This window comes from Carettochelys insculpta, chromosome 11 (genome assembly GCF_033958435.1).
Source record: "Carettochelys insculpta isolate YL-2023 chromosome 11, ASM3395843v1, whole genome shotgun sequence".
Taxonomy (NCBI): domain Eukaryota; kingdom Metazoa; phylum Chordata; order Testudines; family Carettochelyidae; genus Carettochelys; species Carettochelys insculpta.
In genome coordinates, this window is record NC_134147.1 from 16,765,190 (window position 1) to 16,783,908 (window position 18,719).

General features: G+C 62.3%; 1 protein-coding gene across 1 annotated transcript in view; it reads left to right on the top strand.

Annotated features, from left to right (window-relative positions):
• The window catches only part of ACTN3 (actinin alpha 3), a 33,779-nt gene that overhangs the window by 6,716 nt on the left and 8,344 nt on the right, over positions 1–18,719 (top strand). The window contains exons 2-16 of the mRNA XM_075005259.1: positions 5,952–6,066; positions 6,532–6,651; positions 7,140–7,226; positions 9,068–9,155; positions 9,432–9,510; positions 9,946–10,027; positions 12,114–12,199; positions 12,824–12,916; positions 13,423–13,653; positions 14,211–14,358; positions 15,389–15,539; positions 16,517–16,625; positions 16,772–16,912; positions 17,552–17,734; positions 18,050–18,184. Of these exons, the coding sequence (XP_074861360.1) occupies positions 5,952–6,066; positions 6,532–6,651; positions 7,140–7,226; positions 9,068–9,155; positions 9,432–9,510; positions 9,946–10,027; positions 12,114–12,199; positions 12,824–12,916; positions 13,423–13,653; positions 14,211–14,358; positions 15,389–15,539; positions 16,517–16,625; positions 16,772–16,912; positions 17,552–17,734; positions 18,050–18,184 (1,848 nt within the window). The remainder of the gene's footprint in view (positions 1–5,951; positions 6,067–6,531; positions 6,652–7,139; positions 7,227–9,067; positions 9,156–9,431; positions 9,511–9,945; positions 10,028–12,113; positions 12,200–12,823; positions 12,917–13,422; positions 13,654–14,210; positions 14,359–15,388; positions 15,540–16,516; positions 16,626–16,771; positions 16,913–17,551; positions 17,735–18,049; positions 18,185–18,719) is intronic.

Below are 18,719 nucleotides of genomic sequence, written 5' to 3' on the forward strand. Positions count from 1 at the left end.
GTGTCTAGGGGTTAGAGCCGAGGGGCTCCGAGCCGGGACCCCTGGGTTTTCCCCTTAGCCCTCGGAGGGGTTTAGGACCTAGGGATGGAGGAGGGGTGGGACTCATGACTCGTGGGTTCTATTCCCACCTTTCTTCTGGCCTTGCACGAGTTCCTTCTTTTCTTGATGCTGCTGTTTGCTGCCTGCCCTTTGTCTATGCAGCTGAGTTCCTGGGGGCAGCCTGTGCCTCTCACTGTGCACACAGCTCTGCCGGGCAGTTTGGTCAGCACCTGTACCCGGGGGAGCTGCCCCACGGGAGACTCCACCTCCCCACCAACCATTTGCCCCTCTTTCCTGGGGTGGGTGCGTGCAGTGTCGGCTCCTGGCCCTGCTCAGCTCTTGTCTGTAAGCATCACAAGGCTCCTTAGGTCTGAGATCTCCCCATGGCAGCGCCTCTAGCTCAGCATCCAGCCCCCCTGCCCCCCTCAGAATCGCAGGGCTACTTTAGTGTCTGGCCTGGGGGCCATTCCTGTGGCACCAGGGGCCCCTCCCCAGACTCTCACAGTGTGCCCAGGGGCTCTGCCACGGCTGCCTGCACTGCCCACCCTCATCCACATATCCCAGGACCACAGCAGCCCCTAACCTGAGAGCTCATGTGTAGGAAACCCACGTGGCACCGTCCCCTGGTAGGGCTGGGCCTGCACAGAGGCATTTGAGTCTGCCCCGGCCTCCAAGAACAGAGAGTCAGCAGCAGGAGTAGGGGCAGGGCTGTTTTGCTAGTGGGGTTCTGCAGGGTCTGTTCTAGGCCAGGTCTGCTTAACATTTTCACCCAGGGTGGGGAAGTAAATATCACCTCACTGCTGGGGAAGTCTGCATGTGGCACAAGGATGGGGGCGTGGTCAGGACAGGCCATCCCCCCAGAGCAGCCAGGATCGCCTGGTAAAGTGGGGCTTTTCGAGCCCCCGGGATCTGAATACTCCAGCCACATGCAGAGTTATAGCCCACGTGAGCGGGTGGAGCAGGGAGGACAGGCAACACACCGCAGAATCAGGACAGTGTCCTGGGAAGCAGAGGGGGTCAGGGTGGAAGAGGGACTCAGCACAGGCCCCCAGCGTGACTGGCACGACAGCGAACGTGGCCTTTGGATGGATAACCAGGAGCAGGTAGAAGGTGCTTTCCCCTCTAGACATGGCACTGATGAGGCTGGTACTGGGTGACCGTGCACAGCACTGGGACCCACACTTCAGACAGACTGCTGAGAAATTGGAGCGGGTGCTGAAAAGAGCCACCCACTGCTAATGATTCAAGGGCCAGCGAACTGGCCCCATTGTGAGACTGACAGAGCTCCGTCTGTTTTGCTCCTCCAAGAGCTGCTTGAGAGGTGATTGATCAGGTGTCCCAGGATGGGGAGAAAACCTTCAGCACGAGAGGGCCCTTTAATCTAGCAGAGATGGCAGAACAAGAGCAATCAGAACAGCCGTACTGGGTCAGTCACACCAATGGTCCCTGAAGCACAGCATGGTGTCTGCCGACCTGGCCAATCCCATGTGCTTCAGAAACAGAACAGGCAACGATCAAGTGATCTCCTGTTCTCCATTCTCAGCTTCTGACAAACAGAGGCCAAGGGACACCGTCCCTGTCCATCCTCACAGCGCTCGATGGACCTGACCTCCATGGACTTATCTAGCTCTTTTTAGAACCCTGTTCCTGGCCTTCAGGATGCGCTCTGGCAAAGAATAATCTGATGAAGTGGGTCTTTGCCCACGAAAGCTCATGCTCCAAAATATCTGTTAGTCTACAAGGTGCCACAAGACTCCTTGTTCTCCCTCTCTGATACAGGTCATCTGTGCGCTGGGTGAAATACTTTTGTTTTAAATCTGCTGCCTACTGATCTCATTTGGCGCCCCCTCCTTCTTGTGTTACATCACAGAGGCACTAACATCTCCTTTGCTACTGTCTTCACTTTTATAGACCTCTATCATATGCCCGCTTAGTTGTTTCTTTCACCAGCTGGAAAAATCCAGTCTTTTTAAGGTCTCCTCAGACAGCAGCTGTTCCATACCCCTAATCAGTTTCATTGGTCTTTTCTGCGCCTTTTCCAATGTATCTTTTTTGAGATGGGGCAACCAGGCCTGCACACAGTATTGAAGCTTTGGGCGTACCTGGCAGGGCATAAAAGCAAGACAACCTCAAATGAGAAATAAGGCCCATGTTTCTGGAAGAGGGTGATTATCCAGTGGAATGAACCCCCACGGCAGGGCAGGGTCTGCAGCTACAGGCCAGTTGCCTTTCTGAAAGCCACACAACTGCCTGCACTGAATGCAGGGGTGTCTGGGGGCCAGTCTCTGGGGGGGAGATACAGGCCGGCCGGCTGTGTGCTTCAGTGGTCCCTTCTGGCCTTGAAATCTACGAAAAGCAGGCACCAAAAGGAACAGAGTTTGCACAAGGCCAGTGGCTGAGCCAGGGCCGAAAGCCAGGCATCCTGTTACCAGGTGCAATGTGTAAGCCGTTAGATCATCATGGCTCCCTTAAGAGTTCATCGTCACCCTGGCTTGAGAGTGGATGCTCAGAAGGCACCTGCTCCACACCTGTGAGTCATCCACTAAGCCCTCCAGCAGAGCCGAAGGGGAGTGCACAGCCCCGGTCACTCCTCGGGGGCCTGCTTGGGTGCGGGAGCTGGCAGCTTGGCCTTCGGATGAGGCTGTGAAATCCTAAATATAACCCCGTGGCCGAGCTGGAGAAAATGCTGCAATGACACAGGGCGACTCTATTTATAAATCATCCAGCGGGCGTCTTCGGAGCTGGGTCTGTCTGCGCCGGGAGCTCAGGTCGTGACAGCTTGAGGCAGCATGCTGGTCAGGGAGTCACAACAGCAGGGTTCTGTCCCCTGTGTCGGGAGGAGAGGTGGTCTGGTGGGTTACAGCTGTGGGTGGCTGCGAAGCCAGGCCTCCTGGGTTGTATTCCTGGCCCTGACAAGTCCCAGCCCTTCTTGGAGCCCACAAGCTATACGGGGTAGACTGCCCCTCACTCTGGGTCTTGGCAGCAGCCATTGTGACGGCCCTTGATGCTACTGTCACCCAGCAAGGCTCTTAACAATGACTGCTCCTCTTCTGTATGCTGGTGGTCATCTCCAGTGGGGAGTGTTCTGGTGACAGTAAAGATACAAATGTCCTGTAGATCTTGACTCCATCCAGCTGGAAACTCTCCCCCCTCAGTCTATCTCATTAGGCTGCCACAATCTTTGAAGTTCTTCCATGAGCCATAGAGGCTTCCAGCAAGCCCCTTCTGCTTAGGTTAACCAATGAGAGGGGTTTTACATTCCTATTGAGTTTGCTACATCTTTTAAACCCAAGTGCGAACCTTTCTTCGGTCAGGGGACATCGACCCACAGAAAAACCAGTCAGGGGCCGCACTCAAGTGGAAAAGCAACTCCCCACAAGTTGGGGGCGGGGGGCTGGGGCTTGCCCCGTCCAGCCGGATGGTGCTCACCAGGCTCTGCAGCACAGGGCTTCCAGCCTGCAGCAGGGAGCCTCGCGGCAGGCCGGATCAAATTAAGTGGGGAGCCGGATCCTGCCTGCAGGTCAGAGGTTCCCCACCCCATTGTAAACCTTCTCTTTGCTTCAGGAAGTGGCATCTTTTGCCTCCCGTCGCTGGGACCCTTCAACCGGAAGCCAGGAGATTGTGCTGGGTGTGAGCCAGGGCTTCCCATCGCGCTGCCCCCGGCAGAGAATTTTCAGGCTCTCCCTTTTGTGCCCCTGGAAACTGATCTTGCTCAACTGTTGCGTTGTGCTGCTGGGGAGAGGGGTGTGCGGGGCCAGGGGTCCTCTGCAGGGCCAGTGCACAGCAGGGTCTCCACAGGCAGTTAAACCATCGAAAGGGCAGTGAGCCACACCCCAGAGCTGGAATACGCTGTCCAGACAATCCTGCCCCATGGGGTATGGGCCAGGAAGAGAGTGCAAGGTGGGGGGTGGTTCTAAGGGACAGTTTAGGTGACCCTAGATAATCCAGCCAGCTGGGGACATCCTGCCCTGCCCCCCACCAGCCTGGCTACATCCTGCACCCCCCCGCCCCCACAGTGTGAGGAATTCACAGCTGTGCAACAGGGACTTAAAGCTGCGGGGCATTAGCGCATTGTCACCTGTGCTGGCTTGAATCAGTTCTGGGTGTGTGAGAGAGAGGCCACCACCGCTCCTGCAAACACACACGCCATCTGAGGGAGAGCGTTGGGGCCAGGATGTAACACGTGCAACAATGCCCAAATCTTCACAGCCGTGGACCTGTTCTAACGGCCAGCCCCTCTGCGTAACACCCCTCCCCCAAGCACAGGGGTCTGTGCACGCACACACTCCTCCCCTATGCGCCACGTACTTTATGGGGGGGCTCTGCAGACCTCCACGCCCAGTGCTATCAACCTCTGCAGTTTCACGGCAGCTGTCTTGCTACCGAACCTTTCCCATCAACCCCCAGTTCCTGGAATCCTGGGCTTCTCGGCTCCCATTTAAGCCCAAAGGTGCACTCTTACCCTGGAGGACCAGGAAAGCCCCTGGGTGGCATGACCCCACCAGGGTTAGGATGCTGGGGGCAGGAGGGCGCACACAGAGTGGGAGGCACCCTGGGATACTCTGCTGCTCAGGGAGAGGGGGGCAGGGGGAGTGTGGGACCATTGTTCGAGCCACCCAGGTCTCATCCCACCCATCCGCCCTCCAAGGAAATCCCAGAGGCTGAATCCCAGCAGCTGCTCTGTTTGGGGTGGCTGGAGGTGGGGGTGGGGGCGAGAACAGGCGTACCCTCCCCCTGCTGTGCTCCAGCCAGGAATGAGGCTGCATCCTGGCTTCAGGGAAGGAGGAGGGGAGCATCCCCTGCACCCCCTGGGCCAGTGGTTCGGGAGCAGGAGCTGGAGCAATCTGTACTGTGGAAGTTGGGGGGACGGGGTGCCAGAATTCCTCACTGTCCCTTCTCGGAGACACTGGTGGCAGCCAGCTAGCCACTGCCCGTTGGCTGCAGCCTGCAGATCATGAGCTCACCCTGCTGGGATGCCCGGGTACATCCCTTCCCCAACCATGCAGATCTGCAGAGTCAAGGATTGCTGTAGGCCTGACTCGCTCACCCCTTCCCCTCCCAGACATCCTGGCTCCCAGGCTGGGCTAAATATGGGGTGGTGACGTGTGCAGGGTCACGCACACACCAGCAGCACGAGCAGGGACACACGCATGCACATGTGTTAGTAGCAGAGGTCAGGGAGCCTGGAGGCCGTGGGGGCAGCAGTGCGCGAAGCAGGAGATGGAGGGTGTGGCAGTTTTGGGGTCCCTGGGGTTTGGGAGGGAAGGGGGAGGGGGAGGGCTCAGCAAGAGGGGATTTGGGGTGGGGCTGGCCTACAGTGAGAATGTGGGGGGCTAGTGGCAGGACTGGCCACCCCTGGGGTTAGGTGTGGGACTCCCCTGGACTGGCAGGGGGCAGGGTTAAGGGCAGGGCATGCCAATGCTGGGGTTGGGGTCAGAGGTCAGTGATTCCAGGGCTGGGGCTGGCTTATGGGCAGAGCTTGGTGTCCATCCCCCACAGCAGGGCTAGGGATTTTAGAAGTCAGTGAGGCTGGAGGGTCTAGTCTGTGCCTGGCTTGTGCTGCAAGGCTCCTCGGGGCCCCCGCTCTGCTCCTCTCCCCAGGGTCTGGCATGTGCCGAGAGCCGGCTGGGCTGGGTCCCTCTGCTGATCCTGCTGGTGCGGGGAGCTGAGCAGGACATGCTGTGGGGTGACCACGGAGGAGCGAGAGGGGAGCACCCCAGGGAGGGTGAGAAATGGGAGGCAGAGTGAGGGGAAGGCAGCCTGTCCCTACCTACACCTACCCTGGTGCTGGCCTGGGAGTAGCCCAGCCCTTCCCACCTCCTGTCCGCTGGGCTGTCCTGTTTCCGGGGGCGGGGGGGCAGGAGCTGTGGAGGTTTCTCCCCCCGCCCCCACCAACCCCTCCTCTCCTGCAGACATTCACAGCTTGGTGCAACTCCCACCTGCGCAAGGCCGGCACCCAGATCGAGAACATCGAGGAGGATTTCCGCAACGGCCTGAAACTCATGCTGCTGCTGGAGGTGATCTCGGGTAAGGTGGAGGGGTGGGCGGGGCGGCTCCACGGTGGCCCCGAGGGAGTGCAGGTGGGGGTGGGAACCATGCAGAGCCCCCAGTGGGACAAGGAGCCACGGGGGAGCGAGGGGGAGGTTCATGGGAAGACGAGATGGGGCACTGGAGGGCGGTGGTGGCTGGGTATGTGGCCCCAACGGGGTCATGTGCCGGGGGGTGTCACAGTGGCTGCGGGTGGGGGGGCCTGGTGAGGGGGCGTGTTTGCTTTGTGTGGTGGAGCTGGGGGAGTGTCTGCCACCGACTTTGCCCCCAGAGGGGAGCGTGCGAGGAGGGTATGTGGGAGTGGAGGGGGGGGGTTGAGCTGCAGGCACGCGGGGGCTGCAGGGGACCCAGTGATTGGAGGTGTGGGGTCCCCTCACCCCATCACCACGAGTGGAGAGGGGAGTGGGGGGGGCTCTCTGACTGGTGTTTCCCCTCATCCCCCAGGTGAGCGTTTGCCAAAGCCAGACAAGGGCAAGATGCGTTTCCACAAGATCGCCAACGTCAACAAGGCGCTGGACTTCATTGCCAGCAAAGGGGTGAAGCTGGTCTCCATTGGGGCGGAGGGTGAGTGGGGCGGGGAGGGCAGCAGCCCTGGCTGGGGCAAGGAAGGCTCCTAGCTCTGGCTCAGCCTCCTCCTGTGCGCCCCATTACCGCGGCGATGCCAGGCCCCCAGCCCTACGGCTGTGGGGTTGGGAGGAGGGTGCTGTGCGTGTTGGTGGGAGGGGAGGCTCCGGCCGCACCCTCCACGAGGGGCTGGGGAGCCTGGTCGGGAAGAGCCCTGTCTTGGGGGTGGAGGGGGCAGCCCTACTTCTGGGCCTGAGCTGGAGACATGCAGACCCCTGAGCAGCACAGGTGGCGGGGCAAGGGGATCAGGAGCCTCTGGGCTTGTTTCTGTCTGTCTGGCTTCCCCACATATGCTCCCTGCTGTCTGTCCATCTGTCCAGCCCCACCTCCCTACCCCTGTGCACCCCATTGCCCTCCCTGTCCTCACCCGCCCCCCATTCTGTCGCTCTGCCCCCACCCCCAGCTCTGACTCCCTCCGCCCCCTTCAGAAATCGTGGATGGGAATCTGAAGATGACTCTGGGGATGATCTGGACAATTATCCTGCGCTTCGCCATCCAGGACATCTCCGTGGAAGGTGCGTGTGGGGCCAGACTCCACCCCTTTACCCACCCCGTGCTGTGTGCTGCAGACACCCATCTGCATTGGTCTCTGGCCCACGTCCCTACAGAGCCCCCTATGCCACAGACCCACGTGTCTCCTGGACACTACACACACACACACACACACACACACACACACACCTATAGACTGTGCACCTCGTCCATCTGCTTACACACGCCACGCACATCCCTTGTACACACCCCTGTACGCTGCACATCCCATGCAGCCCCAAGGAACACCCCATACAGAGCTATCTACAAACACACACTTCTTCATAAGCCTGATACGTGCATCCCAGAGACTGTGCACTCTGTATATCTCATATATATCTGAGTGTGTGTGTGTGTGCACGTGCGCGTGCACCTCCATCGCTGAGTCTGGTTCCAGAGCTCCTCTGAAGGGATAAGATCTAGGACCACCAAATCTGCTATGCAGCTTCCTCTTATCAAACTTAAAGCAAGGTCGGGGTTTGGTTGTACCAGGAAAACGGGATGCTGGAATGTGATTGTTGCCCAAGGAGCAACGCCACCGGATGGGCAGTGCCCTGCCCTAGCTCCTGCACCCCCCGTGGGATCGGGGTGTAGGGGCTCACTCTGCTCTGACAGGTGCTCCAGCTAGGAGTAGAACCCGAACATGGACCCTACTGCTGGGCGGGGGGGCAGAACAGGACAAGTGCCTGTGTGCGACCCCCCCACTCTGAGTGCATCCCCTAGAGCCCAGAGTCTCCAGGCCAGTGTGTCCACTGCCTGAGCCAGTTAAGAGGGGGTGTCCCAATCCCTCCTGCCCCCATCATTGCTCACCCACCCAATAAGTGGGGGCTTTCCCACTTTACCACACCCTCCGCGTACACCCCTACACCTTACATACCCCCTGTACATCCCAGGTGTGTACACCCACACCAGTGTGGGATGGGGAACCTTTTCGTGGCCGGGGGGCACTGACCCACAGAAAAATCAGTGGGGGCCACGCACAAGTCAAAATTAAAGAAAACCCTCACTTGCACTCAGTGTGGGGTGCCAGGCTTGGCCTGCTCTGGCCAGCTGGTGCTTGCGAGGCTCTGAGGCTTGGGGCTTTTGGTCATGGCACAGACGCGCAGCAGGTTGGATCAAATCAAGCAGGGGGCCAGATCTGGTGCATGGGCCAGAGGTTCCCCACCTCCGATCTGGTCTCATGCTACAGGGCTGGAGCTGGACAGGGGCAGGGCAGAAACTTTCTCCAGTTCCTAGTTGTCCGGCTCGGTCTGGGTGTGTTTCTTTCCCTCTCTGAGGCAGCTGGAGATAGGCCGGGAGACAGGATGGCCAGTGCTCCCAGGTGGGCCAGAGAACCTCTGGCTCGGCCGCCTGGCTGATATGTCTTGCTCCCAGGCTCAGGGTCTAAACAGATGGCTGGATTTCGGGTCAGAAATAAATGTTCCCTCTCATTGGCAGGGACCTCTCACTTCCCATTGCAGCACAGGGCCTGGGTCACCCTTGGGTTGTATCAAATCCATTCCGTGGGCCTGAGCTGTACTTGGCCTGGGTCTCACAGTAGGTCAGTCTCCTGAGGCCTGAACTGCGTTACCAAAAGCAGCTCAATGCAGGCGTAGCTGGGTGAGGGTCTCTGGCCGGGCTGTGCAGCAGGGCAGACTGGGTGATCCCATGGTCACTTCTGGATGGGCCCTCTGTGAGTCTGAGACGGCCCTGCTGCCCCACGCATCCACCACTCAGGGCTATGGGTCAGGGTCTCCCATAGCATCACCTCAGCGCTGATCTGCTCCTCTGCCCCCCATGTGGCTGGGCCAGTGGGGTCTGAGTCAGGCGGCCTGGTCTCTTGCAGAGACTTCGGCCAAGGAAGGGCTCCTGTTGTGGTGCCAGAGGAAAACGGCTCCGTACCGGAACGTCAACGTGCAGAACTTCCACATCAGGTAGGTAGCGCCGCGGGGAGGGGGGGCGTCACTGGGAATCGGGCCTTTCCCCTGCGGCCTTCCTGGGTGGAGCTGGCTGGGGCTCCCAGGAGCCAGCAGCTCCAGCAGCACTGGCTGGAGTGAAGGAGCTCCTGGCAGCTGGACTGGAGGAGGGAGCACCAGGCAGGACTGGGCTGCGCGGGTACTGCCAGGCCCTAGCATGGCGCCTGCAGCTGGCGGAGAGCATGGCCGAGGCTCACCTGACTTCTCCGTCTCCTCGCCCTGGACGCGGCGCAGCTGGAAGGATGGGCTGGCCCTGTGCGCCCTGATCCACCGCCACCGGCCTGACCTCATCGACTACGCCAAGCTCCGAAAGGTGGGACACCCCCAGCTTCCAGCTGCCCCATCCCCATCCCCCCCGCTGCTTCCCTCTACTCCCAGCCCCCTCCCCTGCAGCTCCCTGCCCGGCCTCCGCCCCAGGGGCATTGGCCCTGCTTCCGGGCACTGCTGAGCTCCCCATTTCCGCTCTTCCTCCTGCCCTCCACGGCTGTTTGGCCCAAAGGTGTCCAGCTTCTTCGCTGCCAGATCCCCGTGGGCCACGCCAGCCAAGCTTGGATCAGCAGCCCTCCCGCTCACTGCCACCGGGTCAGCCTGCCTCCTGCTGCACGGCTCAGGCCCCCTTCCTGCCCTGCTCCTGGCGAGGCCCCATCCCCTCCCACTTTGTCCTGTCTTCCCTGCGGCTCATGCAGCCCGTGCCCCCGCCCCAGCCTGCCGCCGAGCCGGTCCAATAGCTCTGCCCCTCTGTGCCCAGGATGACCCCATCGGGAACCTCAACACAGCCTTCGAGGTGGCTGAGAAGTATCTGGACATCCCCAAGATGCTGGACGCGGAAGGTGAGTCTGGGCGCTTGTTCCCATGCAGCACAAAGGGGTCTGGGCCCCCACTGCTCGGCCTGGCCCTGCGCCCAGCCCTGACTGGAACCTGGTCTGGGCCCCAGCGCCGACCCTGCCCTGGGCTCCCAATCCTCATCCCAGCTCCTAACCCTTCAACAGGAGCCACTGCTGAGGAGGGACATGGGGTGGGGGGTGCTGGCCATGTGACCGGCCCCCCATGCCCCCTCCCTGCACCACACCTAGCCTGGGGGGGGCTGAGAAAACCACATCTGTGCCCCTCCCCACTCCTTCCCCCCTGCTCGCCCCAATCCCCATCTCTTCCCTGCCCCTGCTGCCCCGAGCAACGCAGCCTCGGGGACAAGGGGTCTGGTGGTCACCAGCAGTGGTGGGGGAAGCAGACGGATGCTTTCTGGGCTCTCAGCTGTGTCTCTCGGGAGCAGTGGGAAGGCAGCCGTAGCCAGGAGCAGTGAGAGCAGAGCTAGTGAGGGCGGCATCCCTCTGCTTTCCCCACTGCTGCCAGTGTCCGGGGGGGACCCCTGCTGCTGGCCCCCAGCTCTCCCTTGGGCCCCCGGGCCACTGAGAAGCTCCAGCCCTTTGTCCCTTCCACCCACAGCACTGCCATGGCTGAGTCGGCTCGGCCTGGACACATGACCAGACCTCCCAGCTTCACCCCACCAGCTCTGCCCTGTGAGTCCAGCTGAGATGGACTTGGCAGAGCCTTGTCACACCCCAGCTAGGCTCTGCCACGGCTCCAAAAGGAGCAGGGTGTGGGAGTCCCTGGGGAGGCCTGAGGTTTGTACAGAGCGGTGGTTCCCCGTGTCATTTGGCCATCGAGCCCCTTTCAGCTCGAAAGAATTCTGCAGAACCCCTAAGAACAGTCATCTGTATGGAGTGGAGACAACAGACCAGAGTCCATTTATAGTTGTCCTGGTTACCTTTTGAAGCACAAACTATCGGCCGCCTATGGGATAGTCACATTCAGTCGCCACGCGATCGACGCCCCCGGAGCGTGCGCACGGGGACAAGAGGCACTTGCACCACGGCCAGCTGTGTAGTGCCGGCACCGTCCCTGCTCGCTGGCTACGCCGGCGTTACCCAGGGACACTTACCGTGGCAAACACGCGTGCACGAAAGTTATTTTTAATAACATTCATAAACGCTTACGTATTAATTATCCTTTTCTTAAATCCCACAACGTCGTTGTAATGGAATTTCTCGCGGGACCCGATTTTCCCGTTGCGGGACCCCGGGGTTCCCTGCAACACCGGTTGGCAAGCACTGGCACAGGGAGATAAAGGCTCCAGCACCCTCCAGCTGCTCGGCCCCAGGCAATTGGCCAGCACAGCTGTAGTCACCACCTGGGCCAGGCTCTGGCTCTGTGACTTCTGGGCATAGCTCAGTCCTTGTTCCCAGGCAGGGCTGGGCTATTTTACGCCCCTCTCAGCTCCCTGGCTCTCTGGGCTAGCATTGCCCTGCTGGCTCCCTTGTGGGTGCACCAGTTTCTTAACGAGTGCACTCCCTCCAGCCGAGCTGGGAGGTGACGCTCACCCCGTGTCTCCTGGGCTGGGTGTCCCTTTATTTCAGCCACAGCCGGGTATCATTGCAGACACAGCCTACGCTACAGGGGGGTTCCTGTCGCTGTACCAGGCCTCTCCCTGAGAGGTGGGAGCAGCAGGAGCGGCCTTCCATCCCGCAGCCCTGTGCATGCTAGGGGTGGAGAGTCTAGCTATGTCACCTCCTGGGTAGCCGTGGCTGTGCCGACGTACATTTCTGATCCAACCCTGAGAGCAAACCCCATCTCTGCCCCCACTGGCAGGCTGCACAGAGTGCCGGAGGAAACGGAGGCACACGTAGGACCCATACACATATTACAAAAGCTTCCCGCTGTGTCACAGGCATGTCCCGAGGGAAGGGCTGGGGCTCGGAGGCGCGTGCTGGGCACATGTGTTCCAGGAGGTGGGGACAGGGGAGCTGCAAGGGCCACGTAGGGTTCTGTGTTGGGGGCACTGTGACTCCTGTGTGCAAGCGGGTGTGGCCAGGTCACCCCTGCACCTCCCTGCACTGAGCTGCTCTTATTTCTCTGCAGATATTGTCAACACGCCCAAGCCCGACGAGAAGGCCATCATGACCTACGTGTCCTGCTTCTACCATGCCTTTGCAGGAGCAGAGCAGGTACCTGCCTGCGTGCGTGGCTGTGCTCAGCGCCAGTGGGGCTGGGGCTGCCGCAGTCTCGGTGGCGGGGGGCTGTGTGCTGCCCACCCCCTGGAGACCCCAGGCGATGTAGGGATCCTGTTGCGCTTGCACAACTGGGCTTCCCAGCTCAAGGGGCGGGGGGGGGGGCAGGTCTGTGCAGCGCCCTGCCCAAGCGGGCCCTGACCTCAAAAAAGAATTAGCTACATTCGTGGAGGGCAGGTCCACTGACAGCTCTTAGCCGGGGTAGGCAGGAACGGTGTCCCTGGCCTGTCTGTCAGAGGCTGGGGGTGGGCGTCAGGGGAAGGACCACTCTGGGGATTACTGTTCTGTCCTCTCCCTCTGGGGCATCAGGCGCTGGCCTCAGTCAGCAGACAGGACGCTGGGCCAGACGGACCCTTGGGCTGAGCCAGTGTGGCCGTTCTTATGTATGTTCTTTGCTCAGGGTCCCTGCAGGGCCCAGCACAGCTGTCCCGCAAGGCCCCACGGATGCTCAGCTGGGCCCCGATCTCAGGCAGGGGCAGGGAAGGGCTGCGTGCAGGCTGCTCGCACCTCCCCCCGCCCGCCCCCAGCGAGAAGTAACATGGTTTTCTCCCCACCCCCCAGGCCGAGACAGCTGCCAACAGGATCTGCAAGGTGCTGGCCGTCAACCAGGAGAATGAGAAGCTGATGGAGGAGTATGAAAAGCTGGCCAGCGAGGTACCAGCGCCCCCACCCTGGAGCCGCCCTACCCCTCGCCCCACCACCTGCTGGGGTTTGCCCCCAGAGCTTGGGGTGCTGGAACGAGACAGCAAGGCCCCAGTGGGCCTCCAGACTCTGGGAGTCTGTCCTGGCTGCAGCAGGGGAGGGGATCTGGTGGGTCAGAGCAGGGGGCAGAGTGGGCAGCCATGTCTCTGGGTTCCCCTTGGCTCTGGGAGGGTGGCGGGGGCTGGTGGGTTACTACACTGGGGAGTAGGAAGTGTGGGCGTGCCACAGACCCTGAGCAGTGGGGACATACGGGCCGGATGGGTGGGCAGCGGCATCAATGCTTGTGGGGGGGCGCGGGAGGGGGTGCTGTGCACTGCATCCCAGCTGCTTGTCCCCACGCCAGAGGGCCAGGCTGGGCAGTGGGGCGCTAAGGGCCTGCGGCTCTGCCCTGTGGGTCGGGTGGGGCTGGCACAGACACCAGCTCCCCTGGTGACCCCCCCCTCCCCCGGCTTCCCCAGCTGCTGGAGTGGATCCGCCGCACTATCCCCTGGCTAGAGAACCGCGTGGCTGAGAAGAGCATGAGCGCCATGCAGCGCAAGCTGGAGGACTTCCGGGACTATCGCCGCGTGCACAAGCCGCCCCGCGTGCAGGAGAAGTGCCAGCTGGAGATCAACTTCAACACCCTGCAGACCAAGCTGCGCCTCAGCAACCGGCCCGCCTTCATGCCCTCCGAGGGCAAGATGGTCTCGGTGAGCCACGCGCCCGCCGTGGGGCCTGGGGGGCTGCCACCCAGCCACGGGCGCTGGCTCGGCTCCCACCTGTCTCAGCGAGCCTGCACGGCTCAGCCAGGGGGCAGAGACCTCATGGGACAGGGGCCTAACATGCTTGTCGAAGGAGGGTGTGCTGGGGCAGGGAAGCCTGGATACCGTGCCCGGGGGGGAGCCCTGTGTGCTGTGCCCAGGGGGGAGCCCCGGTGGTGTGCCCATGGGGGCAGCCCTGTGTGCTGTGCCCATTAGACAGGAGCCACATGCACTAACGATGATGAGGACGCACATGGGACGTGAACCACCACAGGGCTTGTCAGCAGCTCTGGGACCCAGGCTGCTGCATCCAGGGCCAGTGAAGACCAGGTCCTGGGGCTCTGCCGTGTGTTTCTGCCCCCCCGCAAGTGGGCACAGGCTGGCTGCGGGTGGTACAGCCGCCCCAGAGGCCAGGCAGGGGCGGGGCACGGTGGGGCTGGGTGCCAGCGCTGGGGGTGGGAGGAGGGGGTCGTGCCCAGGCTCACGCATCTCTGGGGTGGCTGCAGGATATTGCCAACGCCTGGAAGGGGCTGGAGCAGGCGGAGAAGGGCTATGAGGAGTGGCTGCTGACTGAGATCCGCCGCCTGGAGCGCCTGGAGCACCTGGCCGAGAAGTTCAAGCAGAAGGCAACGCTGCACGAGTCCTGGACCAGAGGTATCAGCCCCTGTGCCTAGGCCAGGGACCCCCCAGGCTGTCCTGCCTCAGGGCTCCCCACAGGCACCCCCCACCTGCCTCAGGGCTCCCCATCCCCCACAGGCACCTCCCACCTGCCTCAGGCCTCCCCATCCCCCACAGGCACCCGCCTTTTGCCTCAGGGCTCCACCCCCCACAGGCACCTCCCACCTGCCTCAGGGCTCCCCACCCCCCCACAGGCACCTCCCACCTGCCTCAGGGTTCCCCACCCCCTCACAGGCACCTCCCACCTGCCTCAGGGCTCCCCACCCCCTCACAGGCACCTCCCACCTGCCTCAGGGCTCCCCACCCCCCCACAGGCACCTCCCACCTGCCTCAGGGCTCCCCACCCCCCCACAGGCACCTCCCACCTGCCTCAGGGTTCCCCACCCCCTCACAGGCACCTCCCACCTGCCTCAGGGTTCCCCACCCCGTCACAGGCACCTCCCACCTGCCTCAGGGTTCCACCCCCCACAGGCACCTCCCACCTGCCTCAGGGCTCCCCACCCCCCACAGGCACCTCCCACCTGCCTCAGGGCTCCCCACCCCCCCACAGGCACCTCCCACCTGCCTCAGGGTTCCACCCCCTCACAGGCACCTCCCACCTGCCTCAGGGCTCCCCAACCCCCCAGGCACCTCCCACCTGCCTCAGGGTTCCACCCCCCACAGGCACCTCCCACCTGCCTCAGGGCTCCCCACCCCCCCACAGGCACCTCCCACCTGCCTCAGGGCTCCCCACCCCCCACAGGCACCTCCCACCTGCCTCAGGGCTCCCCAACCCCCCAGGCACCTCCCACCTGCCTCAGGGCTCCCTCCGCATGGGGACTCCCCACTGTGGCTCTCCCCAGAGGAGTCTGCTCCTGTCCCCACTCCAGCAAGCGCTACTCCAGGCCCTGCCCCCTCTCTCGAGGGTGGGGTGGACTCTGTGCTCGGCGGCTGCCTGCTCCGTGCCCTCGACGCAGGGCAGGGGCTCAGAGGGCAGCGCTGGGGCTCAGGCCGTGCTGCCCTGCAGGGAAGGAGGAGATGCTCTCGCAGAGGGACTACGAGTCGGCCTCGCTCATGGAGGTGCGAGCGCTGATGCGCAAACACGAGGCCTTCGAGAGCGACCTGGCCGCCCACCAGGACCGCGTGGAGCAGATTGCAGCCATTGCCCAGGAGCTAAAGTACGTGCTGGGCTGGGCCCTGGTCTCCCCGCCAGAGCTTGGTGAGAACCCAGGAGCCCTGGCCCCAGCCCCCAGCCCCCTGATTGCACCAGTAGCCCCCACAAACTCGTAGTGCTTGGCCAGGTTGGCAGAGTACCAGGCTCTGCACTCTGCCCCGTGGCTGTGTGCTCTGCCCCATGGCGCTCCCGTGGCTCTGTGCCCTGCCCCATGGCGCTCCCGTGGCTCTGTGCTCTGCCCCATGGCGCTCCCGTGGCTCTGCGCCCTGCCCCATGGCGCTCCCGTGGCTCTGTCCCCTGCCCCATGGCGCTCCCGTGGCTCTGTGCTCTGCCCCATGGCGCTCCCGTGGCTCTGCGCCCTGCCCCATGGCGCTCCCGTGGCTCTGTCCCCTGCCCCATGGCGCTCCCGTGGCTCTGTCCCCTGCCCCATGGCGCTCCCGTGGCTCTGTGCCCTGCCCCATGGCGCTCCCGTGGCTCTGTCCCCTGCCCCATGGCTCTCCCATGGCTCTGCGCCCTGCCCCATGGCGCTCCCGTGGCTCTGTGCCCTGCCCCATGGCGCTCCCGTGGCTCTGCGCCCTGCCCCATGGCGCTCCCGTGGCTTTGTCCCCTGTCCCATGGCGCTCCCGTGGCTCTGTGCCCTGCCCCATGGCGCTCCCGTGGCTCTGTGCCCTGCCCCATGGCGCTCCCGTGGCTCTGTGCTCTGCCCCATGGCTCTCCCATGGCTCTGCGCCCTGCCCCATGGCGCTCCCGTGGCTCTGTGCTCTGCCCCATGGCGCTCCCGTGGCTCTGCGCCCTGCCCCATGGTGCTCCCGTGGCTTTGTCCCCTGCCCCATGGCGCTCCCGTGGCTCTGTGCCCTGCCCCATGACTTTGTCCCCTCCCTGTGGCACACCCATGGCTCTTTGCCCTGCCCCATGGTCCCCTCTTGGCTCTGCTGGGTAGCACTGGCCATCACCCTCCACCTCTCTCCCCATCCCCCGCAGTGAGCTAGACTACCATGACGCCGCCTCAGTGAACTCCCGCTGCCAGGCCATCTGTGACCAGTGGGACACGCTGGGCACACTGACCCAGAAGAGGAGGGACGCGCTGGAGGTGAGATGGGCCGCAGACGGGAGACAGCTCCTGCAGCCAGGCGCGGGGGGGAGGGTGGGGCCTGGGGACAGGCCTGCCCCTGTGCTGGGGTCTGGGGAAGGGAGGTGCGCTGCTCCCCCTAACCCTCTGGCTCTGCCCCTCACCAGCGGGTGGAGAAGCTGCTGGAGACCATTGACCAGCTGTACTTGGAGTTTGCCAAGAGAGCCGCCCCCTTCAACAACTGGATGGATGGGGCCACCGAGGACCTGCAGGATATGTTCATTGTGCACAGCATTGAGGAGATCCAGGTGCGGCCGCATGGGGTCTAGTGGTTAGAACCGGGGCTGCTGGGAGCCAGGACTCCTGGGCTGTGGCCTGGCTCTGCCTCTGGCCTTGGGCAGGGCGCTTTGCACAGGGCACGTTCTCCCTGGAAGCACCTAGAAGTAAGCCATGGTGTTACCCCTTTGGCTGGAGAGAGCCCAACCCCGTTCCTTGTTAACGCACAATTACCCCACGTTCTAGCCTTTGCCAGAGCAGTTGCCTCACTTCCCTCAAGCAGCAGCTCTGCCCCCCCAGGGGATCTGGCTTTCCCAGGCTCACAGAGCATTGTCCCTCCTGGCCTCTCACAGCTGCGTAACCAGGGCTCCCTGCTCCCCAGTATCACCAGAGACCAGTGTCCCTGCTGCTGGAGCCAGAGGGCGGCAGCCTGATGGCTCGGGTACCTCTTGCACTGCTCATTAGCTCCATGGCTGTAACTCTGAACAGCCCACGCACCCATCCTGCAGGGATCTGGGGGCCAGCGGGTCAGTGCTGTGCACACCCCACCTCACACAACAGCTTGGGAGGGAGCGTGTCAGACCTGAGCCAGCTTACAGGGCCGTGGGCGGGGCTGCGAGGGGCTCTTGGCGCTGCACTTCCCCCAGGACAGCTCTCTGTCCCGCCTGCAGAGCCTGATCACAGCCCACGAGCAGTTCAAGGCCACGCTGCCCGAGGCTGACAAGGAGCGCGTGGCCACCCTGGGCATCCAGAGCGAGATCCAGAAGATCGCCCAGACCTACGGCATCAAGCTGAGTGGGGTGAACCCCTACACCAACCTCTCGCACCTCGACATCGCCAACAAGTGGGACACGGTGAGTGCGGCCAGGGAGAGAGGGACCCAGCTGGCCCTCCCCCCTCCGCCTGTGTCTGTCCCACCCCACCGTGCACCTAGCTGTCTGATCCAGCACATCTCACCCCGCCACCCCCCATCCCTGGTCCCATCTGTCTGTCACTCTGTCAGTGCCTGTTTGTCCTGCCCCGGGCCTCCCACCCCCAGCCCTGTTGCTCTTGGGGCTTTCACTCCCCCCTCATTGGAACCCCACCTTCCCTGCCCATTGCACTCAGCCTCCCCCGTCTGGAGCCCAGTCCCACAGCCTCTCTCTCACCTGCTGCTCCTCCCCACACAGGTGAAGCAGCTGGTGCCGCAAAGAGACCAGACGCTGCAGGAGGAGCTGGCGCGGCAACAGGCCAACGAGCGTCTGCGGCGCCAATTCGCTGCCCAGGCCAATGTCTTGGGGCCTTGGATCCAGACCAAGATGGAGGTGAGTGCACCAGCGCGTGGATTCTAAGCATGGCTCTGGGAGGAGAGTGGGGGCTAATGGCTAGCGTGGGCTGGAGGGCAGGGCTCCTGGGTTCTAGCCATAGCCCTGGGAAGGGAGCGTGGACTAGCCAGGAAATCTGTGATGATCTAAGACTGAGAAAAGAGTCCTGCAATGGACTCTAGGTTACATAACAAAGGATGAGAATAAACAAGTAACACAAGTACATCGAGGCAAGATTAGAAAGGCCAGGGCACAAAATGAGTTTAAATTAGCAGAGCCATAAAGGGTAACAAGGACACAGTCTACATATACACTAGAAGTCAGAGGAAGACCAAGGGTGGGGTAGGCCCATTACTCAATGAGAAGGGGGAAACTTTTTTGGTTCAATTTCCATTAAAACGGTTAGTAACCGTTATCAGAGAGGGAGCCGTGTTAGCCTGTATCTTCCAAAACAACAAGAAGTCCTCTGGCACCTTATAGACTAACAGGTATTCTGGAGCATAAGCTTTCGTGGGCAAAGACCCACTTCTGCATC